Source organism: Typopeltis vanoorti, chromosome 20 (genome assembly GCF_054136105.1).
Source record: "Typopeltis vanoorti isolate ZY-2024b chromosome 20, IOZ_Tvanoo_1.0, whole genome shotgun sequence".
NCBI lineage: Eukaryota > Metazoa > Arthropoda > Arachnida > Uropygi > Thelyphonidae > Typopeltis > Typopeltis vanoorti.
The window spans coordinates 87,054,903-87,067,941 of NC_143568.1; the positions used below are offsets into that span (position 1 = coordinate 87,054,903).

General features: G+C 35.6%; 1 protein-coding gene across 1 annotated transcript in view; it reads right to left on the reverse strand.

Annotated features, from left to right (window-relative positions):
• The window catches only part of LOC150095634 (carboxypeptidase D-like), a 329,656-nt gene that overhangs the window by 132,021 nt on the left and 184,596 nt on the right, over positions 1-13,039 (reverse strand). The window contains exons 3-6 of the mRNA XM_090409896.1: positions 5,461-5,558; positions 3,138-3,310; positions 2,174-2,361; positions 1,904-2,077 (exon numbers count right to left, since the gene is read on the reverse strand). Coding sequence (XP_090266022.1) covers positions 1,904-2,077; positions 2,174-2,361; positions 3,138-3,310; positions 5,461-5,558 — 633 coding nt within the window. The remainder of the gene's footprint in view (positions 1-1,903; positions 2,078-2,173; positions 2,362-3,137; positions 3,311-5,460; positions 5,559-13,039) is intronic.

Below are 13,039 nucleotides of genomic sequence, written 5' to 3' on the forward strand. Positions count from 1 at the left end.
ACAAATATAGCAAAATATGTCGACTGTTCACACGACCTCTATCAAATAGACAAAGGAAAAAATAAAACTTAATCCTAGTATCTTTCTTATTGACTTCTGATAGACGATTCTAAACAACGTTGAAAACAGCCTTTCTCGTATCCCCGTGAGCGGGACAACATCTTGGAGAAGCTCGGCATCGCATCTGCAATCAAAACGTATCAGACAGAAGATTCTGCAAGAGTAAACATAGGTGGTGCGAGATACTTGCCTTGATCGATATTAAGTATAGAAATTACTGCTTTATCTAAAAGAAAGTGTTATTTAAAAGTAATAAAACCATTGCAGGGCTGTATTATTTCTTTCATTTCGTATCTTTAAATACTTTTAACAACTCTTTATGTTATCGTACAGGGTACTCATATTATCACGGTAAACACATTCCAATTAAAATAAGTTAATAAAATAAGTTCAGAATAAAGTAGAATGCAATTTCGCTGTAAGGGGAATTTATACCGACTTAGTGAAGGCTATTCATTTTCGCAAAATTCCATAGATGGCGCCACCAGTCTAAGGATATTGTTAAAACGCAACCAGTCGTCTTCTCCCTAGTGCGTATTAGGCCGACTGGCCTCTTACAAAGCTGTCTTGAGCTCTTTTAAGTCGTACCCGTCTCGAGGTGACTAGCTCTATGCCTCCCGGTATATTCTATGGCTGTATCTCGTGTGTTCACGGCCGGTTTGCCTGCTTGCGGGAGGAAAACCCCCAGATAAATTGGAGAGAAAAACCGTGCTGTCCACGCCCAAGACCGACTAACTTGGCTATGTCTGAGAAAGATCCTTAAGCTCCTCATGTCAGCGACGGGAATCGAACCCGGGACACTCCTTTCCCAGGCATATACATATATGGTTGCGAAGCGCATAGCCACTAGGCTAACCGCGCAGACTAGTGCTTCAGTAAATGCTAAGTACACATTCCTAAACCGAGTCTAAAAATCCATTTTTCTGTATTCACACATCTGCTTCGCCACTACTACAAACTTTGGTATATCCAATTCTTCAAAATTTACGTAAAAAATAAGCAATCCCTCCCCCTCTTTTTGATGAACTATAACTTTTCTTAAAAGTGAACCTAATTTCAATATTTTTTTAAATCCAACTCCTGCCCACGAAAGGTTTTTTAAAGTTATAGTACATTTTTGTACCGTGGGTGAACTAAGGATTTTTTTTTTCACTTTATCAAAGTCATACGTTTTTTTTTTTTTTTTTTTTAAATTTATTTTTTTATATAGTCCAAAGACCAAACAGGGAACATTTTAAAGCCAGTCCAGGCCTCCATATAAGCGGGCAGCTATCGTAAACTGCGCAAATTCATAATTGAGTCTTAAACTGAAAAAAAAACAACGTACTAAAAGTGGAAATCAGTGTTATACCGAAATGCAACTAAAACGAAATTGACAGACATTTTAATACAAGTTTTTAAAACAAAAGTGAACATCAGATAGTTCAAATCAATATCTCCTGCATTTGGCTGGTTTGTTCCATTAAGTATTACGTACAGCGATGTCTGTTGGTGGTACATATTATAGACACCATTCAGTAGATTTTCATAAACCCTGAAAACATTTTACGTAAATATTTATATTTTATATACTAGCATGAAAGTTGTATATAACACCTGTCACGAAGAATGATGTATGGCGGGCTTATCTGAAATGGACTAATCGAAGAGCCTTACACAGCGGAAACTCTTTGTTCGTTTTTATCTCTTGGTTAAATGCCAAGGTCACGCAAAGCTAACAGGACCTTGAAACCATCAGCAAAGCTCTAGAGAAACAAGAAAAGGCCCTCGAATGAAATAGGCTAGAAAAGTTGTTTTCAGTAGTTATAACTTCTATCCGATGAAAGAGGATAAAGATACTCACCTGTTAATGGATACCACGCTGCCCCGTTTGTTGTTCCATTAGGAAATCCCGGGGTTCCGTGTCGACATGGAACTCCCAAGTACATGTTCTCGTGGTTGAAAGAATACACCGATGCTAGACGTCGGAATACGTCATCATCTGGAGTTAGGGACGGCGAGCTAAAGGTTTGAAAAACTGAGACAGAATAAGATCGTTACAATGGGCTACATTAACTCATCTTAAAGAGAATCTATTTTTAAGTTATTTCATTAAGGTATGTGCGATACGTACTTGAGTTGGCAGCGTTGTCAAAAGGATAACTGGCGACCATTGCGCCTCCATGTAAGTTCCCTGAAAGGACGAACTGAATCTGGTCCAACCATTCCCTTACGGCTTTCGTTTCGGGTTGCTGTTGTTTGTTGTTGTTTTTGAAGAAATCTGGGAAGTTGCGATTGAGGTCGAATCCCCGAGAGTTGTACCTGCGTGAATATAAGCGATTTTAGTTACAAACTCATAAGGTACCCAATTTCTGTTATTATTAGAAACAAAAAAAAAAAAGGATAAATTAGCCTATGTGATTTGTGAACAAATGCCATATTGGACATTGTGACGACTTTGTAAAACAAAGTACTTCCTTCATTGAGCAAGATTTTAAAATGGTAGAATTCGTCTAGTACTTCAATTATCCTTCAGCGTGCGCTTTTTGAAACCCAGTATTTTCCCTGCAAACACCACTAATGTGGTGACATTTTATCACGAGCCTTAACTGTTTCTAATTTCGATTTTTGCAGAACGTCTTTTCTGAAGCCATACATCGCTATCAACCACGACGTAGAGCGGCTAAGAAAACAAGAAAAAAAAAGGGATTTTTTTTTTCAATGCATACACAAAAACGATAAATCATTTAACTAGCTGACAGTAGCATTAACTAACCGAACGAGTTCGACAATAAGGAAAAACAAAAACATTCGCTGACAGAATCTTACAGAAAGCGTCGTTTTGGTCTTAAAAAATGCACATTTTTAATTTTCTTGCTTGGCGCTGATCAAGAATGCGGAAATCTGCTACCGTCCCCTACACCATCTATAATATGTTGTGTAAAACATTTAAGGTCATAGATTTAAAATTAAGTAGACATTTAAAAAATTTAAACTGAAAATTGGGTAGTGCTTTGATTATGAAGCAGCAAGCAATCTTCACGATACGGTGTATAGCAACTCAGCAGATAAAAGATTGTCTTCTTCCCAAAACTCACCTGCCTTGTCCTCCCGAGCACTGGCCTTCTATCGCAACCTCGAAACCATCAGGATTCATTGAAGGCATTACATGTATCCTAGTAGTATCCAATAGCCAACGAATGTAATTATCGGTGTAGTAGTTGTTGATGAGATACATAATGAGGTGAAGCATCAATTCCCTGCCAATTGCCTAGAAACAGAATTTGATAAAGCAATCAAATGGAAAATATTCAGCACAGTGACATAAAATTACATCATTTCTTGAAAAAAAAATACAGTCATTTATTGCAGTTAAAACATGATTAATAATGACAAATGATGACCCTCAATATTGTACATTTACGACGCTCAAAAAACTAGAGTTTCAGATAATTCGAATAATATAATATTAACATCAGCGCCATCTACCATTCAACACGAGAACTTATATAACTAGCTACCAATAACACTGATTTTTTTTTTTAAGTGAAGATTGCATCATCACCTAGCATATACCTTCTTTACCATTACCATAACGGATAAATACGTTAACCATTGTCACATGTCTTTGCAAAAGAAGTGTGTCGTTGCATTATTGGAAGATGAAAGTCGATTTACTGTCAGATTAGTTTTTTTTCCCCTTTAACTCATTCTGGGTGCTGCAGTGTTAACGGCACGTGTGCAGGTATGCCATTATGGCATGGTACAGCTGTAGTGTGACGTTATTTCCATAGTGACGGCTGGCCCGAACCACAGCAACCCCAAGCTTGTATTGCGAGTAAAATGCGTGCCTAGCCTGCTCTACGCCTTTTCTCTTCCAATCGTTACGACGCAAATCCAATGGAGTGACCTTGACCGAGAAATAGCTGCAGAGAAAGCATTAACAATAGAGATGCGATTTCAGGTGGCTACTGATCGAGTTTCTTGCACAGTCACATGTTATACACTGCATGAAAGTTATGCGCAACACTGCAAATATAAGATTTTCGCGCATACCGGTGTTAGATACTGCGTGCAACATCCCTTCTTTATACAACGAAAGGTCGCCGAGTGCCAACGGGTAAAATATATAATACAGAAACAATAAAATAAAATAGTAGTAAATGAATAGTATCAAAACGTGGAAAATAATTAGGAAGCATTGAATTAAATGAAGTAAGTTAACGTACTTCATCAAACAACGCTAACCTGCAATGCAAACACGCTAAGCAGTGAAGCGACCTTCGAAGGGGCACCCACGAATAAAGTGAGGTGTTTCGATTACGTGCAACACCTTTCTAGGTTTTTCAGCAAGCAAGTAGCTTAAAGTATTCGCTTCGTGCTGTTCTAATCCACCGCTCTTTCTTCGTGACAGAGATGTCAATCTAGAAATCCCTTCAGACACCTTCGTGGGGCTATCTAAACCCAACTCACGTACGCTATGAAACACACTTGATTGCCCCACAACCTCACTTGCTCCCTTCACACTTTTTAAGTTTCGACAGAGCGGAGGCGAGATCGATCTATGAACGCTGAGAAGACTCACACCAGCTGGCAAACGTCCATGCTGTGTTAATCGACACGTCACGTGATCCTACTAGCCGTTGATGCTTCGAACTGCAGATGATAGAAGAGCCAGCATTCATTGCTATGCGCTAATGAAATAAGCAGTCATGCAGCGCGCAGGGCCAACACACTGTGTGTGCCATAAACCGCACATACTATGAACTAGCAGACCTGGCAACGTGCCAGGAAGAGATTCTTAGGCAAATTTAAGGCTCGTTGAAAACGTTGAGCAAATTCTTCAGGTTACTTAAGAAAGTGAATTTTAAGTTTGTTTTTTTCTTTAAGTGAGAGTTTCGATTAATAGTGTTTAGGAAATATTTTTTTATTGACACCTACGGTTGATTATTTATTCTTCAAAATGCTTTATCGTATTTCAAATTATTTTGCCGACTGTTTAATCAAAGCTATAAAAACGTGGGCGATTCCACTTTTCTAAGTTAATTTTAAGCTATCACTGCAACGCAATTATGCTGTACAGTGAAGTGACCTTGAAGAGAAAGCTTGGACGTAGACGTATAGTTCAGATGAAAATACCTGGGAAGAGCCCTTAGATATGAGGTACATCTATAAGAACTTTTCAATCGAAGGGGAGTAGGATTTTCCTGCCCAAGTAGATAAACTAGCAGCGGAATGCACCCACATATGTACTGATCTCAGAGCCTTAGCTTAAGAGACAATAAAAAAAAAAACTTCCAGGAAAGAGACAAAACGACTTGCAAATTTACACATCTAACAAACATGTACAAAATATTCACATTTTTAGTTGTCTCTGCATTAAATAATTCTTTTATTCAATATTTCCAACTAGCTTCTCACCTCGTTTCCATGCATATTGGCAACGTATTTGACATTTGGTTTCATCAGCGGTTCTTCCTGAGGATAACGAGATACCACAAGAACCCAGAGCTCTCGACCTGAAATAGAAAACAAAACAGAATATGTTTAATAATAGCTGAAGAAAAATTTTAATAAGCCATATACCGAAATCCTTTTGTTTGTTATGAACCTGAAGTTATCAGTTACCTATATAACACGATCTTATCAAGTTTATGCGAAATGAACAAAACATGCATGCTATGTAAATGCATTTAGTTTTTAGGATTGTTCTAGTTCAACACATAGCGATGTCGAAAATCGGCGTGGTACTTAGAGTTTCACTATAGCAATATTTCATACAGAAGTAACTGATTCTTTAAGTCTATAATAACAAACCATATACAGATACACATGCGCAATGCTTTTCATTAACATGTTATGTCAAAACATGTTTATCATATGAAATCAGTTATGGGAGATCATCTCAGTTGAGAAATTGATTACTATTCAACCAATTTTCAATACGTTTAAAGATCGCTTGAAAAATAGTTTTTCAAGTAGCCTTGTTTTAATAGGAAAAAGATTTTTTTAGTAAAAAATTACAATAAAATGTTTTTTTTTTGGGGGGGGTAATCTTAAATTAAACATTGTTCGTTTTTAAACCGTTTAAGGATAAACTAATAAAATTTTTATATGAATTTTTTCAACAGACGCCGAGTTAGCAGAGTTTTAGACCTCCCGAAAACTTGGCTTTTTTCATCCTGGATACAGGACAAAAAATCAACAAGGGAACATACGAAATTGACAAAACAAAATACTGTTATTGTGGGGTAGGTGGCGTAGTGATTATGTAGTATGTAGGTGGTATTGAGTGCCTTCTTGTGATGAATTTCTGGACTTCATGAAGGGATCACGTAATAATTTAAAGGACTGCATATCAGCAGTCAATTAGAAGAAATTAATTTGATGCCAGATATCCTAAATCCCAAAGTTATTCAAACAAAAATATATAAACGAACTAAAATGATGTTGAAAATTCATGCAAAACCAACCTATTCAATGACTGTAATTCTGAATCCTAAAATGGTAATGAATTAAATAATATGGATATGGAAAATAATTTCAGTATAAATTTTATTATATTTCGATCGTAATTCGTGTTATAAACCCCTAAAGATTGCATTATAACAAAAATGCTTGGGACTCAAAATCCTAAAAATTCTCAAAGCTAAATTCAAAGGACATAATTAATATATGAATACCTTATTCTTATTTTATCATTCATGATCAACATACCGGAATAAATGAGTTCAGATATCGGGCTGGTATGTTTTGAATTTGAATTATTTATTACGAAGTTCAAAAGCAGAATTACAGTACAGTAAATTATCGATTATTCGAGATAATGAAAGAGAAAGGAACCATGGATAATGCAAACTAGATGAAAAATAAAATCTTATTTATCAGAAAAAACAAAGATATTGAAAAACACATTTTTTACATAATACGTATAGGACGAGTGGAGTCAGGATTACGTGATGTGATTCAGAAATAATTAAATATCAATATTCTTTTTTGTTTTAATGGCTTAAAACTTCTGGACAGACTACAAAAACCGTTTTCCTTTTTCACGGCATGAGAGTGAGAAATTTGAGCTTCTCTCCAAATACAGAAAAAGGAAACCCCAAGTGGTCAATAAATTCGGTACAAAGAAAGAACAAAGGAAAATAAAACACAAGTTCTTTCCGATAAAAAGACCTAAACATTGACATAGCGATTTTAAGAAATCAAAAGTATGTATAGTGAGAATATCACAATTACAGAAAGTACGAACAAGCTCGTGATAATACTGACAGATTTTCCGTTTTTCACTTACTTCAAGTTTCGTTCTGACCAAACCAAAGCACTTCATTATCACATCAATGTATGAATAATAATACATTAATAATTTGTGTTGTTTTTAAAGGAAATCACAATCCTTGAAGAGAAGTTTTCGGTTTCTTAAGACTCAAAATACTAATGTTTTTAGTGCTTCAACGCAAGCTTAGTGGTATTTCAATCGGGATGTTTATTTTAGTGGTCTATCTGTCCAAACTAAAGGGCAAGTTTATGGATAAGTCGGAGGTCAGTAATCAGAAAAACTGCTAACACTCTTAACTTACGTATAGTGTGATACAAGCCTTAATAACTGCTATTTAGTTGGGTCAATTATTAGCAAGTGATCCAAACTACATCCTGTAAGAATGGTTTTCACAATGTTAAAGCGATTCCAAATAGGTTTCCTTTTTTATATATGCAATCGATAAGGCCTACCTATAATGCCAACTATAGCTATCAATAGAGCAACCTATTCCGGTGTAAGGGACTAGTCTATTGATCAGTGAAAGTCCGTAGGTGACGGTGATGTAATGACCTGGAGCTCATTGTCGGTACGGACTTGAACCTTGAGTTGTAGTGTTCGAAAGGAAAATAACTACGCAATACTTATGGATAATGCGATGCTTCCTAGCCTGGGGCTGTTTTAAGGAACAGACATATCAGTTTCAAAACTACAATGTACCAAGTCATACAAGTACTATTGTGGCATACTTTGCGCAAAATATGAAAAAAAACTTGACTGTTCTGCGCCGAGTCGCAATATCATCCAAAAAAACGTTTCAAAAAAAAATGAAACATCGGATATGAGCTAAACTACTATATCTAGCAAAATAAACAGATCGATAATCATGCTGATGGAAAAATGATCAAAACAGTTGATTTATTACCACAAACTAATGAGGCTTAAACAGATGAACAATGCGTCTTACTTGGTGTGGGCCTTCGCCTTGAGCGCCACACATATTGTTCAATTTAAGTTTCTGAAATAAGCTGATTCGATATAATTTAAACACAGTGGATATAATAATGGGAGCATGTCATACTTTCTCCACATAAGAAATTACCACTGTTTGTAACAATAATTCTCATTCATATTTAGAAGATGAACAATTATAAAGTTAATTTCTTAAAAAGAAGCAAAGAACAACAAAACGGTTTTATGTATAATTTAAAAAATTTAAAACTGCAATCAAAGAAAAAAAAAATGAAGAAAGTGACCAAACCTTTTTTTTTAGAGAATAGTTTGCCCGTGGTTCTCCTTAAATCAATACTGCTGTTACAATATGAATAATCGATTCAAATTAATTCCTTATCCTGCTCATTAGCTGATGAGGTTTTGTAGAACGTTATAAGCGAACATGATAAAAAATTGAATATAAAAGGCTGGAAGGACTTTCGGTGACGCATAGCACTTTTTTTTATTCAAATAAAACGCTATTTGAAAATGCCAGTTTTCTATTTCTAAAGCCTCCATGACATTGTTGAAATAAATTATTATTAACTTTATCTACACCAGGAGAAGTCTAATAATTTATATTATTCAAGATATATCCAACTGTTCACAATAAAACTGTTTTCATTATAAAATAATTTATGGCTTTTGGAATACACACACAACAAAGAGATTGGACAAGACGTTACGCTTATTCTCTGGTTAAACCATTAAGCCACAAGTCTATAAATTATCAACAGTTCTGCATTTAGATTGACAACTTCTCTAGCTTTGCTAATGAACTTGATTTTTTTCCCTCCTGATTTTTTCTGTCATGAACAGCCATGCCGATATTGATTGCTACTGCGGTAAATTTAACTATCAAATACTTTGTGTTGCTCTTCTATCTCCAGCATGTTGCATTGTGCATCAGTAATCGAATCGGCAAAATAAGAAAAGAGTGAAAGGGGGGAACACTACAGCCTTAAATCAAAAGCAGTACTTCTCATCTTTACGGATATCTTTTTAAGGCAAGGGAAACGATATTCCTGTTTTAAATCAGAACTCCATCAAGTGACTTCATTAAAGGAGATAATCTCTATTAAGGAAAGAAGAGTGGGAGAACAGAAGTCTAGATATCTTCCACTTCACTAAAATTTCAGTCATGCTACTGAAATAGAAGTACCATTACTGCGTAGTCATCCGTGTGAAGATCTGCATATGCTGCCATCTAGAAGACAAAATGCGAACCTAAAAGTGATTGTAACTGCAATCCTATTTCCAAAACACACTGAATATTACTCATTAAAATAAGATACGAAACCAGTTAAAAAAGGGGATCAGTAATTATTTTAATAGTTATAAAAATCAATTCTTTATTCGCAGCAATTATGATACTTTAATTCATTTATTACTATTGTTTTATAAACTTCTTATATATTCTTAAATATATATCGTTAATGCAAGATAACACCCTACAAAGACGACTGCCTGAGTAATACCGCAAACTTTTATTTTTATAATAAGAGTTACACTACAACAATTAATCAAAAAATACAGCCAGTCTGAATTGTGATAAATGAGTAGCTATTCTTACAGCAAGCAATAATGTGTTACAGCTCATCGGGTTTCGTTGACGTCTCCTATCGATTATTCAAAGAAAACTTGGAAACTTCAATAAACACGCACACTCAAATTAAACTTGAACACCATCCATTATCCGAGATGCGTTGTAGTGCTGCTGCTTCTACGCAGAATTAAATACGAGTGTGATCTACTAGTTCGGTTATAACTATCCATCTATTTTTATTTCAGAAAGTTCGGAATATCTTTATGATGGCTGCTAAACGAACTCAAAGTACTATCTTAATTGTATATCAATATTAGATTTTTTCTTCTTTTAAAACTACAATCAGTTTCAGAAAAAAAATACACTTCCAAGCCTTTTATTCATTTTTTAGAATAAGGACTATGATGTAGTCAGTTGTTTTAATGTACTTCACTTTTCCATCACTAGATGGCGGCGTTCATTGTTTTATTAAAAATCTAGCTGATGTGTACGTTCACAGCTGCAGGTCTAATATTGGGTTGTCTTGAAAGATGGATTATCCAAGAGACATTACAGCAGGAGAAGGGATTACAATATCTCGGTAACCGTCATTAACACCGAAAATCTGTGATCTTCCAACTCGTACCGAGCCACCTGATGTTACTGTGACAGTTTTATCCTGCTGCGGTTACAGAGAGTTCGCAGCATAGTAGTTCAATGTTAAAAGGAAGTCAGCGAACGCGGTGCAAGTGTCAGAGGCATAGTTTCGGAAATGATTTAGTGCATGTGGCTTTTAGTGTCTCATCCTCTTCTGTAAGGTCACTCCTCATCGCTTACCTCTTAGGGTGATATTGAAGTAATTAGTCAACACCGCTCACGGGATTTAGATGGATGGAGATAGACCGCTTGCGCTCAACTTCCTAAACCTCCATAATTGGGTCACATATGATTTCACCAAAGTGGAATTTCATGCTTATTGTAAATGTTGGTAATGGGATCAGTTTAGCACAGGAAAACAGAAATTAATACTTCACATTTCCAACGATAGTTTCCAATAAATGTATCTTTTGAAATCAGTATTGCACATCAACCAAAACATTGGATTGCAATATTTTTAAAGATGACAAGAGGAGAATAATGTACTTTACATTGTTACGGATGACTAGCGGATACTGGGTGACGATATCTTAAGTATGGATAGTTTGAGGGGGAGGAAGAAGAGAAAATATGGAACAGGAACTTTAAAAATAGGACGGATTTAGAATAATGAAGAAAAGGAAGATTAAGGGATTGAAAAGATCAGGCGGAAAGCATAAAGCAGGGTCCTTCCCTTTCCTACTACCTTAAAAATTTTTACTGGTGGAACAGGCGCTTTGAGAATATAATATTGTTAATTAATGACAAGAGCGAAGATGAGGAATCCTGGATGTGGTGTAAAAATTATATCAAGGTCCTGTTTCTCTTTAATATTGTTGTTACGGGCAAATAAGGTAGCACAGCAAGGTAAAAAGGCAAGAAAATGCAATGCATAGAAACAACTATAGTAGTGGAAATGGGAAGTGGTTTAGACTGAACCTACACCTAGCTAGGTGTTCGAGTTTGCCATGTTGGTGAGTTCGTGCGATCTCTTGCACGTCATTAACATCATCTCAACTATAAATAGTTGATGGTTGGGTTGTACGCAGGTTCAACTTTGTGGTGCAGAGTTCGCCATGTTTGGAGAGGCCTGGAAAGTTGTGGTATGTATGAGGTGACAAATTGAGATTCTGCATACCAGCTGGAAATATTTGTATATGGAGTCTCCCAGATGAATGATATTTATCCGAGTTAATCATCTCATCTCTTAAGTGTACGAATACTTCTGGGAATGCCATCTCTTGTCGAAATATCAAGTTACTGATATTCTTGAAAATTCTTGTCTAAATTCTGGCATTTCTGTGAAAATGATCCAGTTAAGCATCATGATAATGCACTATCATACGTTGTACTTAGGATAAGTAGATGGGAATGAAATATTAGAATATCACCAAAGTCGATCCTATAAGAGTACATCTGAGAACCCTTATAACGTTCATGATAACGATATTAAGTCGTCTAACTTTGCTATGGAACTGACCATCAAATGGGCAAAAATATTTGTATGTCGATTAATATTTACTGAAAATATTTACAAAGCAGATTGATATCCATAATCTCAGCATACATTGTACTAAGATTTGGGAATATAAAGGTTTGTGAAACACTCGGATATTCGCATAATGTTTTGCAGAAGTGTATGTCCGATAATCGAATAGCAACTGCCATTGATGGAACATTTGATTTTTCTTCAAATTGGAATACTAAATACGGTAGAAATATTTCGATGAATTTTTGTCTGGGTATGACCGTAGGCATTAGGGGAGAAAAGAATGCAATCTGTCTACTAGTTGATTAAACATTTGATTTGGGTCAAATACGTTCAACCCTGAAACTTAAGATTTAATTTTAAGCAGTTTCATCGTTGGCAGAAAAAATCACAGACCTATTAAGCAACTGTTTGTGCAATAGCAACGTGAACAGCCTAATAAAAATTGTCCTCGAAAAATGATTATTGGAAGTCAAGCATGAAGTTCAATGATGCGCGTAATGCTAGGCAGATGATTATTGCTTCGTTATGAATTCTTATAAATAGATCGCGATCGGAACACTTCAATATTTCAATCAATATGAACTCAGGTAATATAGCACAAGTTGAAGATATTTCAATTCCTTCTACTAGCATGAAAGAAAGAAAAAAGCGAGAAAGGCTAGCCAAGATTAAACTTTTCGCCCTTGTGGCATGACGATGACATGCTGGAAGGAAAAGAATTTTCTAAGCCATCCAACTTTAAAAAAAAAAAAAAATTGTCGAGAGTCTAGGTCCTTAGTTGTTTTTAATCCCTTAGAAGGAGCTTCAAGAAAAAATATAATGCTTGAGGTTTAATAACTTGTAGTCAGTAATCCCCCTTTCAATACGAGTAGAAACTTTTGAAAGCATTGTATGCAATAAAAGGACAGTTCGTCATGGAGCAATGCTTTTATCTTTGTTGGTTTTCGGAAAGGCATTAAATAATCGAGTCTATTATCTTTTCTCCATTCCCTTCCAATATTTCATCCTTCGTGTAACAACCGCTGTCATTACATAGTCGTTTATGAATCTTTAAGAAAGGTTTCTGACATTACTTGAAAATAAACACTAAAAG